Below are 21,591 nucleotides of genomic sequence, written 5' to 3' on the forward strand. Positions count from 1 at the left end.
TCGTTTTCTCTCGACTGTTGTGTTGTTTTGTGGCCTGTCTGTGTGCGTATGAAAGCGTCGTGCTTGTAGAGCTTACAGAGCTCTTGCAATATCACCGACTTCAGCAATCGTAGCGATTTTGGCTAATGATTAGCTCACATGAACTGAATCTTGCTAGCAACGTTCCCAGCAGCAACCTAATTCAACAGTATGGCTCTTGTTGGACCGTAGAATATGCACTGATCCCCGCCAACCTCGGCCCGTCCGCAGTGAAACTGTACCAGGTCATCGAAACCAAGAAGACGCTCTACCTGGTAATGGAGTACGCCTCGGGCGGCGAGGTGTTTGACTACCTCGTCTTCCACGGACGCATGAAGGAGAAGGAGGCGCGACTCAAGTTCCGGCAGATCGTCTCCGCCGTCCAGTACTGCCACTCCAAACGGATAATACACAGGGACCTGAAGGTGAGAAGACATGGTGGGGGGAGGGGAGGGGGGGTAGGGTGGTCAGGGGCGAGGTCAGTTGCCACAGCTTGAAGGATGATGTAGTCAGTATGTGGAGGAGTGGTCAACGAATATGTGACCTACTTATGTAGGTGAAGAACGGTTAGTTGGTGATGTGGCCACTGGACACTGGACAATGTGCCAATGTATGAAGAGAATAGCCATTCTATTATGTAGCGATCTACTGCCGCTGGCTGACTCCTCACTGCTCACCACACAACACCAGGGCTTCGGAGGGCGACACGCTATGAGCAGTGTATGTCCCGAACAGCCCACCGCCACTGCCACCCTGGGTTCACGGGGGTCATACGGCACCATCCGCTGATCGAGTTACGGGCCCTGTCGACACCTCTGTGATATCATCGGTGTCATGGTATCTCTGACACACTGCCGATGGTATGCCCGTCGTATCATCCCGCTGGTACTGCACCGGCCCAAACAAACACCCAGTCCGGGTCGGTATCGTACAGGAATGTGCGGCCACCGGCGGCCGGCCGTCAGGGACGGCACGCGATGCTCCGCCGCACCCGTGTAATCCCCGAGACGGATGCCGCGCGGGTCGGTCCAGTCACGACACGGGCGCGAGGTGCTTGGCGGAGCTCTGTGGCCCTCATCGGGCCGGCAGGCGCCTATCTAGACCCTCCACTTAGAGGAGTGAGGAGGGGGTCGGCGGGGGGGCTATCGTGACCCCAGCCGACCCGCTGATGCCACTCGAGTGTCCACCGTGTGAGAGATCGGCGGAGCTCGCCGATCCTCGGCTCTAATACTCGAGCAAATGCGCACGCCCGCCCGCGCTGCCTGGTTCGCAGAACTGCCGACACGGGGCCGGTCGGCACACAAAGCCCGGTGATTGGGCCGCCGCCCGGCCCGTGTCGCTGGAATTCAGGCGACCAACCGAACCGAGCTGATCCGAACCGGGCCGACCTTCGCTGTGCCGTGCTCAGCTGGGACCTGCCCGTTTGAACAGTCGCCTTGGGGAGGGCGCGCGTACAAGCCTCCACTGAGTCGGCCGGTCTCTCCGCCGGTTTTGTTGTGACCTTTACGCGGCCGGGCGGCGATCAGCTCCCGTCTGTTGTTTGTCGCTCGTCGGCGTCGATGGCACGGCCGCGTCGTTTGCGACGTTCCCCGGGGTACCGTTCAGTTCCGAGATGGCCGGCAGTGCGGTGTCGGGGGACAGACAGACGGACGTGGTGTGGGAGGGGAGCTGGGGATGGGGGCGTGTCAGGTGGGGACGGGGAGACGTCGGAAGTGGAACTAGGTGTTCCCGAGTCTAACTCGTAGGGGATATCGGACTACGTGCAATGCACAAAGCCTGAGTGCCGTGGGCGGTGGACTGTCGCAGGCTGAATGGTGAACAGACAGCCGTCGCCGGTTGTGGGGCAATAGCGGAAACTGAAGACGGTTGATGGTAGGGATTATTCTGACGTAACCGTTCAGCCAACTGCACTCATTGGCCTGTACTGGGGACGGGAAGGGGGAGGGGCGAAGTTAATACGGTTTGAAAGTGCCTCAGATGAAAGTACGGCTGATTTGGGACTGGCACTGGGGAAATATAATATGATAAAAAGTAAATTGCTTACGTTTCATATGGTATAACTTTTCATCGCAAGTGCCCTTCAGGGTCAGTATAGAAACATCTGAACGTTTGTTATGGAGAAATCTCGGCCTTGGGTTTGTACTTTGTATAGCCATTGTTGGCTGGCTCCTATTACGTTGGTTGTGCTTTGTTGGCCAGTATCAACCATTGTTCTAATTTGTACCGGTATTTCAATACATTGCCACATAAGAAATGTGGTGATTTTTGTCGCTGGATGTTTATCTGTCATTGTCTTATGCCATGGTCCCTGTGACGCTGCCAAGGCCATCGCCGTTGCGTGCTGTTTGTTGGTGTGTCGGCGGCCCCGAATCTGACCTCGAGCCCTCTGTTTCAGGCGGAAAATCTGCTACTAGACAGTCAAATGAATATCAAAATAGCCGATTTCGGCTTTAGTAACGAATTTACCGTGGGCAGCAAGCTGGACACGTTCTGCGGCAGCCCGCCGTATGCCGCGCCGGAGCTCTTCCAAGGTGAGGTCTGGGTGGAACCCACTATGAGCTAAAGCAAGACAATGCTGCCTATTCCAACCATGGTATCCACTGGCATCCATGTGATAAGGACTTGTATCGATAGAGATGTCGCCCCCCCCCCCCCTGACGATTTCAAGCATCATGTCATATTTATCGCTGCCCGAGTCTGGGCCTACGCGTTGCTGCTGAGTTCTGGTTGGCCACTGGCTCAAGGGAAGAGTGTAAGACAACAGACGGACTCGGCTGTTGTACAGTGTACAACAGCCGTGTACAACAACAGTGTACAGTGTACAGTGTACTGCTGTCCGCACTCCGCAGCACACCTGTCCTTTCAATCCCTGGCAGGGACGGAGCCACCACTGTGCCAACTGATACAGCCGCATAATGACCTCGTCTGGGACTCTCCCAAACACAATCCGTGCCAAGTGTGCTAACTGCACGGCCGCCGCCCACCCAGTCGGGTGATAGGAGAACTCCGGCCGGTCGGGGATAATGAGCGTGTACCGAGCGGCGGAGTCCGGTCCAAGTTGGCAGCGGACTGGCGTGGGCCCGCCGCCCAGCCACGCTCGTTGACTCGGCCGCAGCGCTGGAGCCGCGACCGAGTGGATATATCGCGCCGCCGCCCGGCCGCCCGGCGGCGCTGTCGGGGTCTGATCAGTCATGCAGGATTTATCGGTGTTGTCTGAATGTGCTGAGCAGCGCAGAGTGCTTCAGATGGCCTGCAGTGGCGCCGTCCCCGCCCGGACAGACTCGCAGTGACAGGCACCGACGGCCGGCGCAGATTCGATGGTACGGACTGAGCTCCTAGCAACGGGCACGCTGGAGAAGGAGCATGACGTCATAAGTTATCATTCGCGATGGAGTAATGTGACATGATGGCCAGTGACTCAGTGAGACTGATTCGTGAGTAATCGCTAGATACACTGGCTGTTGTAGACACAGGCATGACAATGCCTGGAGAACGAATGTGGAGGTTGTAAAGAAACTGTATAATATTCACCCTACAATACAGCCATAGATCGTACACTGCTCCCGCCGCCACTGTTGAGCTCAACCGACTCGTCCCATCGGGTCGAACAGCTGCCGGCGGCGTCACGTCGAGCTGGCTGTCCGCCGACGCCGTCCCGACAGGAATGTCGAATAGCTCCGGACGTTGGGCCTGATACGTGCTGCAGAATCCAGCAGAAAGGTCACCGAACCAGCGCTCAGCTGATGGCTCCGCCGAAATCGAGTTATGGTCTGTGACATTGACTCTCGGAAACTGAGGTGGTTGATCGTGTTACAGGGACCGGCCCGCGTCATCAATACCGGTGATGTTTTATCTAATCTTTGGACTCCGGGCTGTCAAAGGTCAGGTGTGGCGTCGAACCTCAGCTGTGAACGGCTGATCGGACGTGCGTTCTAGCCCCGTTTGAGCGGATATGCGCGGCTCTGAGGCGTGTGTCTGGGGTGGACCGTGGGCGGTGAGGTTCGGACGGCCGAGGAGGGAGGCCGGACCGCTCTGAGGTGCGGATCGATACCGCCGCTCGTAAACGGCTCCTCCAAACAGCTCATCTGCGGCCGGGATGGTGGCCCCGCCGGACCATCCGGGCCTGCCTCTATCTGGGTCTAACCCTGACCCTGCCTGGAGCCCAACACTGGCTAAATCCTGACACTGTTTACATGTATTCAACCCTGTCTCGATCTTGACTCGCCTCGACTCCAACCCTACTCAAACCCTGACCCTGCCTCTTGCCCAATCCTGCCTCGATTCCGACCCTGCTCGCTTCTTCTAGCTAGGACGAGCTGGGCCGCGACTGAGCGGAGCACGGTTGTGTAGGCGCGGAGGGGGACCCAACTCACCACCCCTTGCCGTCAGCCCGGAAAGTTCGGTGAGCGTGGGAGCCCACCTGTTCGATCGCTGTTCGGACACGCACGGCGGGGTAATGTTTTATCGATACGCCGACCGCTGGTGGTATCGATAAGCGTTGATTTGTGTATCGATCGTATCAGCGATACGGACAGACGGCGAGGCGGTGGTCTGTCTTCAGGGCGGGCATGTGAGGCCGTGAGGGTCCCGTGGCTACCTATGTGTATTGGAAGTACTGGAGGTAGTAGGAAGGATCAGCATGGCAACTGATCGGCTGTTGACATATGTACACCTGGCTAGCCAACTGTCTCGCGTATGTTGGCTCAGTGCGAACCTTCCGTTCTCTCAGTGCCGTATCAGTATCAGCTCTCCACTGTCTCACTATTAGCTCACTGTTGCCTTGCTCCAGCCTCACTGCTGACTCTGTGTTCCCCAGTGTTGGTCTGACCTAGGCAGCTGTAAAATATCCCTCTGACCTTTGGAGGCCAATCGAGCGTTGTGTCGACTCCCAGCCAGCCAGCCAGCTCCGCGGCGTCAATGGCTAGGCTTACACAGACTGACGTCGCCAATCGCTCTGAGAGTTTGGAGCCGGAGTTATGAGTCGGTGTTTGAATCAGATCAAGACTGAGTCGAATGAGATCTTAGACAATATCAGTAGGTATGAGTGAGAACTGAAAACCCATGATTGTGGACAGGGCGAAATAGTGTTCGTCGAACCGGATGGAGGCTATAGGGCTATGTCTGTCCATTTGTTTATGTGAACTGCCTGCCGCAATGGATGCGAGCCATTGAGATTGGGCACTGAAGAGCACCACGGAACGCAACTGTTACCAACAGCCCAGCTTTTCTCTATCACTGCGGGCAGCAGAAACATTATTCCTTCATAGTTCCATGCCTCTTTACTTCAGGTCCCTCGGGGTTCCATACCAGCACCGCCACTGTCACCTCAGCCACAGTGATATATCCCCGCGGTTTTCCCGGGTACTTCCCTAGCCTCTGGAGCTGAATACTCCATATTACTTTCAAAGTAGTTTTATCCCCCGAACTTGTGGAATTAAAGCCTTGTGATGACGGATCTTTGATGTATTATTCATCAGACGTGGTATCATCCAAGTTGAGTTGAGCATCTGTGGGCCCTGTGGTCTAGTCGCCGTGTCGCCGTTTGATAGCGCCGATTGGATTGGAGGCGGCTGATAGTGCCGTATCTCTGCTGCGGGGAAGGCTGGGCGCCTCCCCCCGCGGTGGTACTCGAGAGCGGTGACATTGTGGACGTCCGACCTGCCATCTACCGGCAGTGAGTGGAACTACTTCATCCCCGTGACCTGGCTGCCACCTACCGGCAGCTGGCCGAACCTCGTTGTGCTTTGCTAACCCGCAGCAGTCGTCCAAGAATGGAGACTTCCCAATGGTCAATGCTAAATGATTGCAGACCGGCCGGTCGACTCTATTCTGGCTTCCGTTTCCGTAAGGCTTTCGGCGAGCTTGGATGTAGTCTTTGCTAATTTATTAGCTGACTTTCGAAGATTTAAAACATAAAAACCTTAGGGAAAAAAAAAGAAGAAATAATCGTTTCGCTCGTCCCCATCCCTCTCTGGAATACATTACACGAAGTATGGTTAATTTTCTTCAGTAACATTCCTAGCTCATTACATCTCTGAATAGGGATCTAATTAACACCGGTAATATGAGACCTGATTGTCCTCTAGTCATCTGTGGTCCTCCGATGACCGCCCACTCCAACCCTCTCTGAGTTCCCCAGTGACTGGACTGGCCCGCGGGCGTAGCGTCGCTCCTCGCCCGGCCAGGATGACGGAGTGGCGGGTGGATTTCCGTGGGCAGTTCAGTGGCTCTGTCGGCCCGCTGATGGGGTGGTCCGACATGCACTGTTGATGGAACGGGAAGGGAGGAGAGGGAGAGAGTGGACGGCATGGGAACAGGGAGGGAGGGAGAGAGGGGAGGAGGAATGAGTGGCATAGATACAGGCTGACTCTGAGAGAAAGAGAGGAAGGGATGGTATGGGTGCTGGGTCAGCTGCATAAGGGAAATGTCTGACAAATTATGACTGGTGTAATCGATTAAGTGACTTTTTTTGGTGTGACGTGCAGACTGTGGCTGATCATGACTATTTGGGCGATAAGGCTGAGTTATATGACTGTTTAACCTAAATGGTCTTAGACTTACATGCCGTGTCGAAAGTACACGCTTATAGGCATGGTGGCATTGGTGGGTTACATAAAGTGTTCTAGTAAACTGTGTGCTGACATTTTAGCTCGTTGCTTGAGCTGTGACAATTTATACCCGCGCCGCGGCTAAATGAAAATGGCTGTCTCAGGCTGGTGATGTAATTAAGCTAATTGCATTGTCTCTGTGTGATCTATGGCTCTTATATAACAGAGCTGCAGCTGAGGCTACAAAGCGCTGTTGTTTTTGATGTGTCAGTAATTTTAAACCATCTCTGATAAGTGGAAACTCCTTCCGAGTCTATCTCACTCACAATTCCCTGTATTCAACTCTTCTGTAGTATTCGCACACTCCCCTGTTCTGACTCTAACCATAGGCCACTCTAATCACATTTGTGCACTACATGGGTATGTAGTGGGCAATGCTCTAACACCTTATATCTAACCGCCTGCCTTTCTCATCTCACCAGGTAAGAAGTACGACGGCCCGGAGGTGGACGTCTGGTCCCTGGGAGTGATCCTCTACACATTGGTCAGCGGATCTCTCCCGTTCGACGGCTCCAACCTCAAGGACCTGCGCGAGCGGGTGCTGCGCGGCAAGTACCGCATCCCGTTCTACATGTCCACCGACTGTGAGAACCTCCTGAGGAAGTTCCTGGTGCTGAACCCGACCAAGCGGGCCAGTCTGGAGGTGAGACAGAGTGGGGGAGAGGGAGAGATTGATAAGACCTTTCCAGGACGTTGTTGGGGTGCTGCTAAATTTCTGGAGGGCGCTAGGAGCGTTGATAATGAATTGAGCTTTGTCGTAACGCACTGCTGTGAGTTCGGTTTGTTTTGGTCAGTTGTCACCAGTATCTCCACGGCACTGTGGCTTTAGCTCATGACCCATGTCCTTGTGTGGGGTAAGGAATGCACCGGTACACACGATAGTATGATGTTTAGCGGCCGTGCCGGCGGCGGCGGCGGCACATGAGCGTAACGCCTGCTGCGCCGGTCAGCCAGCAGTACTGGCCACAGCCGACAGTGAAGGGTTGTCTGGACACACGTGGCCAGCGCCGGCGGTGTCTATTTTTGGACAGAACGCAGTGTCTGGCGCGGTCAGGCGCACACCGGCCCGTCTGCTGTCCGTTCTGGGAGCTGTTCCTGTCTGTGGCACACGACCGCTCACCCCCTCACATTCCTCGTCACTCGAGTGTGACCCTGCGGGTGTCGCACCGGCCCGGTCCGGGCGGCCGGCGTGCCGTGCCATAATTGACCAGATTCTATAACGGGCGAGAGCGGGCGGCTGCCGGGGGCCGATAGACGCCAATTAGGATCTGGATGTGTGTGCGTCACTGAACTTCCTGGTAGTGTGCCGCCGTAACGGCTGGAGCGATGAGGATTGGTGGTCCGCTCTCCACACGGCGGGCGGCAGAGGGCTAGGGTGAGCTTTAGCGGAATCCAACGCTCTAGCTGTGCCTGAGACTCGGTAGAGGCCCAGGCCGGCCGCCAACGCCAGTTTACCAGCCCAAAGGTCGCTTCATTAGCTGGCCCGGGCAGCTGACGTCATTGTTACGGCCCAGACCCAGCGCACTCGGGTCGGGGTGTCGGTGGGATGGGCGGGCCCCGAGAGCGGCGCGACTGGAAATGGTAGAGAATTTCTGAAGTGGAACGGCGCTTTTACACGGGCGGGGTCGCATGGCCAGTTGTACTGAGGAACCGGTAGCTCGGAATTTCCTGTGGATATTCCCCTGACAGATCGCTGAATTCGTGTGGTGAAAGTGATAGTCTTTCAGACTCTGACATCAATAATTACTGATGGTTCTGAGAGATACGCTGTATGCTCTGGATTTGCCTTGAATGAAATCCGCTATGCTACCCGATCGCGAGTACCGCCGGTTGACTTACCTGATCGTGGCGAGTCTCAATTGTACCTTCCGTTAGCCAGTGTGACCTTTGGAGGCTGGTCTGTGGGTCTCAGCGCCCGTCAGATACTAGGGAATCGTGCAATATGACTGATATGCAATGGGCCTACCCAACGTCCCGCCCTTCGACAGTCCCCGACCCTGGGTACACACTACACCCGCACTGTGACGGTGCTCCGTTTTCAGCAGGCCATCATGCGGGACAAGTGGATGAACTCCGGCTGTAATGAGGAGGAACTGAAGCCCTACGTGGAGCCCGAGCACTGCTTGGACGACCCGCGAAGGATAGAGCAACTGGTCGGCATGGGCTACGCGAGATCAGATGTCGAGACCAGTCTCAAGGAGGGAAAGTTTGATGACATCTATGCTACCTACCTGCTGATGAGCCGGCGAGCAGCTGATGTGAGTGATCTGGGGTTGCTGGGGTGGATGGGGGAGGGAAAGGTTGGGAAGTGGAGGGGAGCTCGTCACACTTTGTCGTGTCTGGTGCGAGAGTTGTATGGATTCATCTTGTTGTGCTTTGAATAGCCGATTTTAGTTTCGCTCCTTTGAAGTTGCCAAGGTAAATGAACATTTCATGTGACTGTGCGGCGTTTGAAGGTGTAATTCCCCTAATTAAATTGTGGTTGGGCTTCTCGTGATGGTCCTTTGAACCAGTTGACGGACGGCCATCGACCCACGGTTCTCTAACCCTCCCGCGCCCCTCCGTCCCCAGCTCGAGTCTGACGGCTCACAGTCTGGCTCGTCCCTCTCGCTGCGACACATGGGTCCGGGCGCGCCCACACCGCCGCCCACCAGTCTCCAGTCGCCGCCCCACAACAAGGTGCACCGGTCCATCTCGGCCACCACCAACAGCAAGCCCAACCGGCGCGCATCCTCGGGTGAGCACTGTGAGAGAGAGAGAGAGAGAGAGAGAGAGAGAGAGAGAGAGAGAGAGAGAGAGAGAGAGAGAGAGAGGGGGGGGGGAGAGAGGGAGAGAGAAACGGGAGAAGAGAGAGGGAGGGAGAGGGGTGAGGGACGGACGGGAGGTCGGTGGACGGATGTAGGAATGGGTGGGAAGTATTCAAGCGGCTCAGCGAAGTGCTGCTCTGCCATTTTCGATAGCCGTGCCATGTTCACTTCATGGTTAGTGGATATATTATGTTCAAGTCAGGGAGACTGAGACTCGGCCCACCGCTTATTGACCTAGACCGGAAGCCGTTACCAGTCTCTCAGTACACAGAGATTGTCCATTTGATCGTTCCCGGAACAAAGTTTCTCGGGAATGGCCGGTATGAGCGGCCGGCGAGCGCTGGACGTCTCAATGGTATGCAATTATGATCATTCCTCTCGGCTGACGAGTGGTGTTCATTGAGCGGCTTCGAACTGCGTCGAACCGTCCGGGGCGGACACTGCCGGTCAGGTAGAGATGCCGTGTTCTTGATTGCCGTCATCTTGGCGCTGGTGGGAGGGATGAGTGCTTGTTCCCCTCATGTTACCCCTTGACACTACCAGCTTGATGTCGTCTCGTTGATTTCACCTTTCCCATTGCAGGCGTGAGCACCACGTCAACACGACCGGCAGCGTTAGCCAACATCAACAACTTCAAGCGGCAGAACACCATCGACTCGGCCACCATCAAGGCCAACACGGCCAGGATCAGTATGGGCAGTCGGCAGGCGGGCGGCGCCGTCTCGTCCGCGGTCGCGCCGCCGTCCGCCGCCGCCGGCGAGTCCGGCAAACCGGCGCACTGGTCGGCCAAGTCGGCCGTCAAGACCACCCCTCTGAGGTCAGCCGGCTCGGCTGCCGCGCGCACCGTCGGCCCGGCGGCCGGCGCCGACGCGCTGCGGGCGGCGCAGGACGGTACGGCGTTCGCAGATTTGAAGTTGAACTCAGAAGAGTCGTCGGCTAAGGCGACGGCTGACGGGGATGCCGGTCGGGGATCGAACGTGCGGTCGGTGCGACTGGACTCGGCGGAGGAGGTCTCCGCGGAACCCAAGACGCCGAGCTCGGCCAAGAAGGACTCGACGAGGTGAGAAGGGATGGGGAGCGGTGTGGTGGCCGGTGGTTGTGTCTGTCTGTGTCTGAGTCTGTGTCGGACTGTGTCTGAGTGTCTTGGTTCGGCCTATGTGTCTGTCTGTGTTTGTGACTCATTGCCAAACCACGCAATCTTTGAGCATCTGAAGTTGTGATCTTTTGGTCGGATCTGGGCCCCTGTTAAAGTACGTACCATGCTGAAGTGTGTAGCTGGTGGGGAGGGGAGCAGTGTGATCAGTTGGAAGTAGGCTGTATCTGGCTACTGGTACCTTATTGTGTGAGTCCGGCGTTGGTGGAGGGTCTTGTGCTACCACCTGTGCACAGCTGCTAGAACCTAACAGAATCACGTCTTTCGGGAGTTCCTCTTATAAATAGCGTTTACTGTGCCTAGAATCTCCCTGCATCAGATTGAACTAACTGATCTTCGCAAATGGTGTCTGGGCTGTAATCATTTCCATTTCACGTAACACCTGTTTCTGTCACTGACATGCTAACAAGGGTTGTGGAATCTACAAGCCTGTATCTACCATTTCATTGTGGTGCAGCATTGAGCATCTGTTATTAACACGGCCATCGTTATGTTAAGTTATCAGGACTAACATTACCGAGGTGATGGTCTGTCTACTAACCCCTTCTCTGTCAATCTGTGCTGCACCTGATCCGACTGCGGTTGGTTTTTGCGCGTAGCTCGGCGCCGCCGACTAACCGCACACCTACCAGCACGGCGTCTCTGACGGCGACGGGCGCCGCCCCCGCCACCACCGCCGCCCCCGCCCCCGCCCCGGCCGCCGCCGCCGCCGCCGCCGCGTCGCCCGGCTCCCTGCCGCGACCGGTCAAGGTCAAGTCGGGCTCCGTGTCGTCGGCGCAGGGCTCGGCGCCGCGCCCCTCCTCGGAGCTGCGGCCCAGGTACCGGCCGCGAGCCGTTCATTCTCTCTGCTGTGTGGGCTGTCTCCCTCTGCTGCTGACCCGCCTGTACCCCTGCCTGCTGCATGTCGCCTGTCTGCTCTGCTCAACACCAAGCCTTGGTGGCTGCCAAACACACTGCCACGGGCTCTGCCGCTGCCGCTACAGAAAGATACCCAATGGCGCCGCTTACTTACAATCTCCCGCCGCTTATGTCAAGCCGACAGAAGCTCATCCGGCTGCTCTGTGCTTCATTGCATGCCATTATTTATCCTGTGGGCTGATTCAGAGTGGTCGGCGCTTTTCTGACGACGGCTGGTTATGAGGTGACTGGAGCGGTCGGCCTGAGTCGTTTATCTCTATCTGAGGGACTGGGTCGAGGGGGATGGGGTGGTCCGGCTGCGTCCGCCGGCCACTGGGACAGGGGAGGTGGTGTGCTGACGCCCATCGGACTGGGGAGAGTGTCTGTCCAGGGGAGGGTGGTGTGGAACAGGGGATGTTTGTTCCTGAAGGGTAGCGCTGATCCAGCTGACTGGAAGTGTTGCTGTGACTGCTGTTGGGATGAAAGGAGCACAACAACTTTGAGGTGTCAGTCCTCAGATTGTGTTTGCTCAATGGAGGACTATGAGTGACTGCTGCTGATTTCATTGTGTGCGAGTGCTGTGAAGATGTGCGCATGTGTTTTGATCTGTAGCTTGTATGCTTGTGGGTCTGTGTTCCCTATTCTGCGTTTTTCGTGTCTCATTACGCTGCTACATGCTCCCTTTGAATTCCTTATACGTTATTTCATTCGTTATTTATTCGCTTTATGTAATGTCCGGCCATCAGCTGATTGTGTTCCGTGGCGTGTTTGCAGTTACCATGGTGTTATGTCACCCTTTGATGCTTGTGTATTATTTTTTATGTTTGTAAGGTGAGTACTCTGTAAGCAGTACTTCCCCTACTTCCAAGCCGAGATGATTTGCTATTGGTATCCTTTGATCTACCTTTCTTACCAGTACGTGCTTTTTGAGAGGTTATGATATTTTGCACTTAAAAGTAACATTACCAACAACCAGGTAGCTGAAGCCAACAGGATACGCCTCAACACAATTGGTCACCCATCCCCCTACCCTGCCGTACCCTTCCCTCCCCAACGCCCCTCTCTGCCCCTCTAACTTCCAAGCCCCTGTCGGCCCCTGTCTAACCCTCCCCGCTCGGCCCCACAGCAGCGCCGGCCGCGCCACCGCGCCGCTCTCGGCGGCAGCACGAACGGCCGGTCGCGGTGATCCGGCCTTCAGTCGCAACATTCCCAGCCGCTCGACGTTCCATTCTGGTCAGACGCGCTCGCCGGGCTACCGACCCGCCGGCGTCGGCGGGCCGCACGACGCCAGTCGCACCTCGTTCTTCTCAAAACTGTCGTCAAAGTTCGCCAAACGGTGAGTTATGCGGGATGGCGATGGCTGTTGGATTGTCGGCAGAAGTGTGAGTGAGTGATTTTGGCCGTTTGATACGGCGTGCAGTCGCTATGTGGTCAAGTTTGTAGTTTTCAGCCGCATGTCATGCATGGCAAAAATAGTTTGTTTTAGTTTTGGCGTGATTAGAGTGATAGTTTTGCTGTGATCGCTTTTTTGCCGAACTTTGCTCAGCTATGGCCATGTGCGGTAGATAGAGAGCCTAGCTTATTTGATTGCGAGTGTGCCTGATCACTTTGGCCAGCTAGTGTGTGTTTTGGACTGAATCTGCTATCACTCGTGGCCTTTTCATGACGAGTGTGTACGCCTTTGCCTCGTAGTTTTAGCACAGCCTCTCTGCTTTTTCTACTTCACTTCGCCGGTTTTCCCTACCCACAGAGCGCGTCGGCTTAACGAAACGCCATTTGATTCTATAGCGCCTAACCCTTTTGTAGTTAACAAGTCCACCATTTCCAAAAAGACGGGACGACGGTGCTCAAATTTGTCCGAATTCTGTGAGCGGCGTCCCATTTTACATTAGCGTAATGAGCGGCCGATTTCAGCGTAATGGACGGAGATTGCCTCAGCTGGCGGTAAGCCGATCTGCCCCGGGCGGCGAGGCCTTATCCCGGACCTCTCTGAGCTACATGAGACGAACGTCCTGTCCAAAATGGACCGTTTGATCTGAGCTGGCCTCCCTCCGCTGCGTATGACCCGGTCATTGACGGTAGCGTGGGACCGGTAATGAAAGCTGTGTAATATTAACTCAAATGGGTGGAAGCCACCTTTGTAAACCCGCTCACTCCCAACCCGTCACGAAGAGTTTCACACTCCCAGTCCCCGTAATAATACCCCAGCCATTCGGCCCTCTCAGCGCCTCTCTACCTGTCTTTGGTTCTGATCTCTTCGGGCGCCTCCCGTCTCACTTCTCTGTGTGGCCCGCCCTGCCTAACCGCGAGCACTAGCCTGTAGTGGGCACTAGTCGCCTGTAGTGAGTAGTACCTGTAGAGCTTAGTAAGCCATAGCCCGCAGTAGATGCTTTGCTGTCGCAGTAGCCACTCTGCGCCGCGCGGCGCCTCGCCTGAGCTCGGCGATCATGGGGCAATCAGCAACCCCAGTTTCTGCACTTGAACTCGGCTAGAGAGACGGCATCATAGCTGTTCTCGGCACGGGTCGAGAAACGTCGGCTGTTCACGTCGGCATAGATAGCTGACAGGCGCAAGACCACGGGACAAAATACAAACACACATGAGGGCACCGCCCTAGCGACATGAAGATGAGAGGCGAACGACCGTAAGGCAGGCGCCCAGGACGTTCAGAGTTGACGCGAGGCTATGGCGACAAATGAACTGAGATCGAAACAACCATAAGGAGCACATCGAGCGAGGCGTGCGAACGCATAAGTGTCAGACAGGTGTCACACCCACGTCAGGAACGCCATGGTCGCTCTGAGTTTTCTCCCAGTAGCGGGTCTTCGGGCCGGCCCTCCCCGCGGCGGACGAGCCGCGCCGTCACCTCCCTGGCAGTGCCATCTCCCCGCGGGCCGCCGAGGTGCGTCGGTGAGGCGACTCACACGCCGCGCGCCGCCCCATGTCTGCTGCAGCCCGCCGTCTCTGTCGCGGGACGAGCGTCCCGTGGCGGCCAGCCCTGCCGCCGGCACCGTCAAGCGGGACACGCCGGCCACCGCGGCGCGCAAGTCGGGCAGTCTGCGACGGGACGAGAAGCCGCCGTCGGCCAGCCTGGCGCTGCGCCGCTCGGGCAGCGCCGCCGGCGGCTCGTCGAAAGCGGCCGCCGCCCGCGCCGCCGCCATCGCCGCCGCCGCCGCGGCTGCCTCGTCCAACTCGGCCAAGTACTGACTGCGCGCGCGCGCGCGCGGCCGAATGGTGTGACTGTCCGGGACGCGGCGCGTTGTACAGGGTCGACACTAGGACGGAGAGCCTCCGTGCCTGTCTGCACACACGCGCGAATGCACTCGGCTGGACATATGGCGCTTGGCTGCCCGATGGGAGGGTGTCCATGGTGTTGGTCGTCCCCATCCCTGGGTGTGGTTTGGTGTGGTTCTCTGGCGTGCATGCTATATTCTATGTCCGGATCTGAGAGCGGCTCGCCGTCCCGGCGGCCGTCTCTATCCGCCCGTGCCGTCCCGCTAGCCCCGTGCCGCGGCTGCGACCCGCCGCTCCCCTCCCGGGCGCCCACTAACCGGTGCTTGTGCCCCCTCTGTGTGCCCCGGCAGGCCGGGAGACATGGCCCCGCTCACCCCCGGCCGCACACGACCCGCTACTGACGGGTACGTTCAGCCGCCGCCCGTCTGCTCTGCCGACCGACGCCGCGCGCCTCAGACGGCTAGCTGCATGTGCCTGCTCGATTTGCTGTCTTGTCTGTCTGTTTGCCTAGCTGCTTTTCAGATTTAGGCTGTTTGTATGTCTGTTTTCTTGCCTTTCAGATTCGGTGTCTGTTGTGGCTGTGTCTGTCTGTCTGTCCTAGTACGTATTCTGCCAGCCGTTTTCATTTCTGTTTCTGTTGGATCCTCCCCAGTTTCCGCTCTCTCAACTTGACAACCATCGATAGGCTCAGAGAGCTCACAGAATCCGTCCAGTCTCCACCCAATCCCCTCCCTGTACGTCACTCGCTGTCAGGGGGCGTGTCCTCCCCGCCCTCATGGCTCCTCCCTCAGAGGACCGGACTGATCTCTCCCGGTCCGACGCCGCCTCTCGGTCTGAAATGGATGGCGGACCACCGTCCGGTTTCTCTGAGCCGTCTCCGCCGACTGCTGAGCTACGAGAGCCGACCGAGAAACTTTTCGGGTTAACTGTGACGAAGCACTTTAGTGGAGGTGGAACTTTATAGGCATTAAATCTGGCTGTCCGGGTGGGATGGGGGAGGGTTCCCTCGTGCCACCAACATTGGTGGGGTCTCTGGTGGTCCATCAATGCGCTCTAATCTAGTTTTATCTCCTATCGATGGTGTTTGCATCCTGTGGGGCGGCGCGGTCACGCGGGTGGGTCGTTCGGGCCCGGATGGTCGCCCAGTCAGTACGTGCCAGACACACCGGCATCGGGCTTACGTGTCACGTGGTCACCGGCACGGCACCCACCACCGGATCACATGATCGTGCTGTCCGTGACCGAGCTGCAGTCAGCTGTTCGGGGGTCACGTGATGGCCCTGTTGCCGACTGGAGACGCCCCAGGCCGGCGCCGGGCCGCCCCGTCGCTAAATCGCCCCCGAGCCAGGCGGCAACACCGACCGGCGGACTGGGATCGGCGGCTGGCGGTCGGAGGATCAGGGGAGCGGTGGGTGGGGATCAGGGGATAGTGTGACTCGACTACAGACGCCCCGACAGTCTGCCCTGATGTACTAATATGTAGTTCGGCTGGGCTGTCGCTCATTTCTCCACTACCTGCGGGGAACTGTGATTCATTCAGAGTTTGGTCTGGGAGGTTATGTTAGAGGTAAACTTGATAAGCGGTACAATAGTGGAAAGTATGCTGGATTTCTGTGGATGTCGTGATTGACTGGCGTATACCGATGCACGGGATGGACGTCCTCTCCCTTTCTGTGATGTCCGTGTGCCATTACCGCGATCCGCCTGGAGAGTCACTCTGTATGTGGCCGCCGTGGGACAGACCAGGTGGCACCGTCACCGTGTGTGAATACTGTCCAGAGAGGAGAGGAGAGGAGAGGAGAGGAGAGGAGAGGAGAGGAGAGGAGAGGAGAGGAGAGGAGAGGAGAGGAGAGGAGAGGAGAGGAGAGAGAGAGAGAGAGAGAGAGAGAGAGAGAGAGAGAGAGAGAGGGCTCGGTTTAGAGGCAGAGTGGCTCCGTTGGGGACGCATTGGGTGGGCGGAGTCAGTGAATGGGTGGTCACAGGACAGTATGCAAAGTGACGTCATTCAAGTGATGTGATGTGTGATGTGGTTGCCTTGCTGTGCCGGTGTTTGTAGAATTATGCATGGTATTTTATTTTTCCTTCCCTTTTTGGAGCTCATTAGACGAAGATTTCTTTGATTTGCGGGTTCTATTTACTTCTGTTACGCATTATGCCTATCAAAAATCGGTTGTGTATTTCGGCTGTTATCTTTCATGGACAGTTGCTTGTTCAAGCCTGTCTCATCTCTAGGTATCTAGTGTCTCATTTCTCGTCCGTCGTCCATTTCACCGGATTCTGATGTTCATCCTTCCTCCGTTGTTTCTCTGGCTCTGTATATCGAGTATGTAAGCGTGCGGTGTTTTTCTGCCCGCGAGAACCCATCGTATCCTACGTGTTTGGGGGCTCTAAGATGAGCATGGTTTGCTGTCTGCTTACCAAAGCGACCCTCTTTTCCTGTTGTGAAGCATTTGAGTGCTACGAATGTATTCTAAACTTTGATTGGGTTGCATCCCTGGAATATTTCCCGTTTGAAGAGGCTGCCTTTGGGATCGTTTCCATACCAAACCTGGACTATTTCCTTGATTCATCTAGGCTGATCTCGTTCTGCTCGATGCGAGGAAATGGCTGCATGTAAACCACTTGCATGGAACATACATGCATGGCATTGGTGTATGCGAAACATCTGAGTGTGCATGAAAAGGATGCTGCGATTAGATCATGTATGACTCGAAGCTGTCGTGTCCCACCCTATCGTCATGTATCGCCTATCGCGCTAGCCCCCATCCCTATCGACCCACTTGTATCTGACACTCTGAGGCGTCCGTGCAGTTAGCACTGTGTGCCGTGCTAGTGAGACAATCAGTACTTTATCAGCGCTGGGCCAGTGTGCGCCCGTGGGCGAGCTAGACGGCGGTGTGTGCTGTGTGACTGTGTACACTGAAAGGTGATTGCAATCCGGCACTGGTATTCCCCGCTTTAGCTGGGGGGGGGATGAGGCTGAGAAATGCTTAGGGTGTCTCAGGAGTCGCGCTCTGGAGTCCTAGTAGTCATATTGATGTGAGGCTAAGGCAGGAATGGGTCGTGGAATTTCATGTTGTCGATGTTTTTAATGCGCGCTTGCTCGTTTTACATGGAGTAGGCAGGTTACTACGAACCCTTCCTATGCCCTCCCGACCCCTGTGTCCATATACGGCCCCGTTCTGACACTGTATCCGGTTCTGTGTGTGATTGTCGCTCGGCAGGCCGGGGGACACGCCAGCTCCGACGCCCTCCCGACCAGCCGCTGACCGGTACGTGCTGACATCTGTTGGCGATTTCGGGAACTATGGACGTAGTGGGAGAATGGAACTGCCATGATCTCGGGCTGGGCGTTGTGGCATATGTGGCTATGACGGCTTAGATGTTTAAATCTAGCACATGGCGCTTTGCATGACGCAGAGCTTGTAGCATAACGTAGTGTAATCCAGACTGCCATAATTATATCATGTGGGTTTTCGCCCACGACTTTCCAGTCAGCAGGTATAACTTACCATTGATGATATTGTGCTGATGTTGAATGGTGATTGGTGATGTTCCCATTCACTATTCGTTTACGTAGCGTTTTCGTTGTGACTGGTTTCCCGTCTTCCTTCGCTCTACCCCAATGATACCCGATGACGCTCGCTGACGTCTGATGACGCTGGTTGCCGCCGCAGGCCGGTGATGACGACCCCGATGACGGCGTCCAACGGTGAGGCGGAGCCGGTGAAACCGCGCAGCCTGCGCTTCACCTGGAGCATGAAGACCACCTCGTCCCGCGACCCGCAGGAGATTATGGACGAGATCAGGAAGGTCAGTTGCCCCCTCCCGGCCCCTGCTGCCGTCAACGGCAGTGAAAAGTGGCAATATGTTTGTACTACGTTGTACGGTTTCTGCTGTGGGTTTTAAGATAATGCTTCCTACAACCAGCACCAGACACGGTTCAAAGGTGCTCCTATCGTCTTATCAATCTGCTTACAACTGTTAGCTCATCGCGAGGACAGGTATTAGTCGAACTTTGATATGTGTCTTAACTGGTCATAGAAGGGACGTTATCTTGAATCCTTAGCTCAACATGGTCCGCGTACTGATAGCTTGGTGTTGGTTTTGTCCCTAGACTAGCTGTAGATAGAAGCCCCGCCCCTCCCGGTAAACGCTAATAACCGCTTGTCTCTTTCTGTCTTCTATTCTCGTGGTATTTTGTTTCTTTTGCGCTTACCATGCGTTAACCTGCTCGTATTGTTACTTTTTTGTCATATTTCTTGGCTCCGTGTTTTATTTCCCCCGCCTGAACGTTCTAAAGCCCGCGTTTTGCTTCCTTTCTTCTACCTGGCTCCTGTCGCTGTCAAGTCTGTCCATCTGTCGCATCTGTGTTTCTCACGCCGAGTCGCCAGCTTCCCCGCCTCTGCCTCTGCCGTTTGCGTCTGCCCGTCCGCTCTGTCGCCTCTGTGACGTCATCCGTCTGCTCTCTACACTCTGTCTCGTCTCCCTCTCGCTCTCTCTCGCTCTCTCTCCGGTCGACGGTTCTGTCGCTCGGCACCCACAGTCAGTCTCTCTCTCCCCAGCTGCAGCGCGACCGCCCCGCCCTGAGGACTGAGCGCGCCCCCCGGCCGCCAGGCAAGTGACTCGCGTGCGGGCATGACTGCCGGGTGCTCCGTCCCTCTGTTCCCGCTCCTCCGCTCCCTCTGCCCGGGCGTGGGCTCGCCGCATGCTCGGTGGTGCTGGGGTGCCTGCCTGGAGGGCCGGTGTGTGTGTGGGGGTGGGGAGGTCACAGCCTCTGACAGCGGCCGCTGTTCTCAGGTGCTGGACGCAAACAACTGTGACTACGACCAGCGCGAGAAATTCCTGCTGCTGTGCGTGCACGGCGACCCGCGCACCGACTCTCTGGTCCAGTGGGAGATTGAGGTCTGCAAGCTGCCGCGCCTCTCGCTCAACGGCGTCCGCTTCAAACGCATCTCGGGCACCTCGATCGGCTTCAAGAACATTGCCAGCAAGGTGGCCAACGAGCTGAAACTGTGACCCGAGGCCGGCCCGGCGCCGGAGTCGGAGCCGGAGTCCGACCCGCAGGCGCAGTTCGAGGCGGCCGCCGAGCTGCCGGCAGCGGCCGGCGGCGCGCGGTGCCGGTGCCGGCCGGAGCCGCCGCCGCCGCGCCGCCGTCATCCCGCCTGCTGAGCTCCGCGGCGAGATAGCGAGAGAGAAAGCGAGAGCGATGGAGTGCGTGTGTGTGAGGGAAAGAGAGAGTGAAAGAGGCGTGCGTCGCCGTTGTTTTCCTTTTATATCATTGTTACGTCTATGCGCGCGCGCTCGGGCGGCGGAGTGGCCTGCGCCTGTGGTCCGCGGCAGCCCGACCGGCCCGGCGCCCACCGCAGACAATCGACACGCGACAGCTGTGATCGCCCCCCACACGTGGACCCCAGAGTGCGCGGGAGGAACGGGAGGGAGGGCCCCGAGTGACTGGCACAGAGGTGGTACGAGTATGCTCCGTAGGTGGCCTATCCACCAGTTGGGCCGCGTATTCGGCGGCCGCGCGCTAATTCTAACATTTTGTGGATGTATTTATTAGTATTGGGCGCCGCGAACCGACCGGCCCTGCGTCGCCGGTCGGCCGGCCGGCGCCGTCTGTTGAGATACGTTTATCATATTCATCGCGGTCGCCGCTGGGCGCGAGGCTCCGGCGGCGGCCGCCCCCGCCCCCGCCCCCGCCGCGGGCGGGCGGGCGGGCGGACGCTCGGTCGTCTGTTTTTATGGAGTGGACAGTGGAGAGTGCCGTTTGCACAAGGCCGGACGGCGCGCGTGTCTGTACATAGGAGCGATGTGGTGCTGACTGGGCCGCCGGCCGCTGGGTCGGCGCCTGTGTGATATGTGTGCGCCGCGCCGGCGGTCAGAAAGGCCGACCGACACAGAGAGAAAGAACGAGAAAGAGCGCGACCGATTCCAAACTAAACCCGACTATAGTGTTGCGCGATTGGTCAACGAGTAGTACGGTCGCGTGACACGCTCGGGTTTCGTTACATCTCTCTGTACAGAATGCTAATAGCTCTAAAAATACATGTGATAAAAGGACGCGGCGGCGTTTCGGTGTGAAGTTTCTGATTGCGGCATCATTTATTGACGTGCGGACTCGATTTTTGTCTTTTGACTGGTCTGGCCAACAGAGCTGTTAAATTCGGCACAAGCAATCCGCTTCACGGCACATTTGACGATAGTGGTGCGGTGTTGTGAGTTAACAACTTGGCTCGTTTCAAGCATTTGGCGTGATGCACAAACTTGTTTGCGCGATCCGGTTCGCGTCAGCGAACTTTTGTTGCTATGGGTCTATGGCGCGGCTGTTATCCTTTGCTTGTAAAGCAAAGAATAACAGCCGTTGAGCTACTTTTAAACGCACTTGGGGTCGGGGAAATCGTAACAGTTCAGGCGTACGGCGAACTGCCAGCTGATGAGGGAAATGGTAAGTGCGATAGACCTCGCTCATGCCTTCGGACTTCGGGGTGACTGAAGTGCCCCAGAGGTGCATGAACCTTTGATGCTCTAAGCGGGCGTGAAAAGTGCGTCACCGACCCCTCATCGTGTTCGTCGCGGATGTCAAGAGGCCAATAGGGAGAACTGTGCGCGCAATCTTTGCCAGTACATCGCATAGCAACATATCTGCATGACTTATCTCTAATCAGAGGTCGCTTTAAAATCGACCTATCACATCGGCACTACCTTTGATCTTCATTGATATGAGGTCGGGTTCAGACAACTTTCAACTGGTCGATTTCAAAGGCCAAAGAACATCTTGCAGCGTTGCTACTTGGTACCTACGCTAATGCATCTGAATGTGATGAATGCGACCCTTCTGATATAAGTTTGTAAGCTTAACCGATCTTTCATG

General features: G+C 56.7%; 1 protein-coding gene across 19 annotated transcripts in view; it reads left to right on the forward strand.

Moving 5' to 3' along the window:
* Window positions 1-20,781, forward strand: part of LOC122386798 (serine/threonine-protein kinase MARK2-like) — a 67,360-nt gene extending 46,579 nt beyond the window's left edge. For 3 of the 19 annotated variants that reach the window (XM_043376396.1, XM_043376391.1, XM_043376394.1), the window contains 12 exons: window positions 250-443; window positions 2,414-2,549; window positions 7,049-7,269; window positions 8,669-8,884; window positions 9,198-9,363; window positions 10,016-10,493; window positions 11,186-11,404; window positions 12,610-12,819; window positions 14,438-14,683; window positions 17,942-17,989; window positions 18,395-18,530; window positions 19,518-20,781. In XM_043376396.1, coding sequence (XP_043232331.1) covers window positions 250-443; window positions 2,414-2,549; window positions 7,049-7,269; window positions 8,669-8,884; window positions 9,198-9,363; window positions 10,016-10,493; window positions 11,186-11,404; window positions 12,610-12,819; window positions 14,438-14,683; window positions 17,942-17,989; window positions 18,395-18,530; window positions 19,518-19,736 — 2,489 coding nt within the window. In that variant the 3' untranslated portion in view covers window positions 19,737-20,781. Of the gene's footprint in view, window positions 1-249; window positions 444-2,413; window positions 2,550-7,048; window positions 7,270-8,668; window positions 8,885-9,197; window positions 9,364-10,015; window positions 10,494-11,185; window positions 11,405-12,609; window positions 12,820-14,437; window positions 14,684-15,067; window positions 15,122-17,941; window positions 17,990-18,394; window positions 18,531-19,282; window positions 19,408-19,517 lie in introns of those variants that run through there. The other 16 variants (XM_043376401.1, XM_043376395.1, XM_043376399.1 and 13 more) reach the window with 9 other exon arrangements.
* The last annotated feature ends 810 nt before the right edge of the window (window positions 20,782-21,591 follow it).

Source organism: Amphibalanus amphitrite, unplaced genomic scaffold (assembly GCF_019059575.1).
Source record: "Amphibalanus amphitrite isolate SeventyFive unplaced genomic scaffold, NRLGWU_Aamphi_draft 000263F_arrow, whole genome shotgun sequence".
Lineage (NCBI taxonomy): Eukaryota > Metazoa > Arthropoda > Thecostraca > Balanomorpha > Balanidae > Amphibalanus > Amphibalanus amphitrite.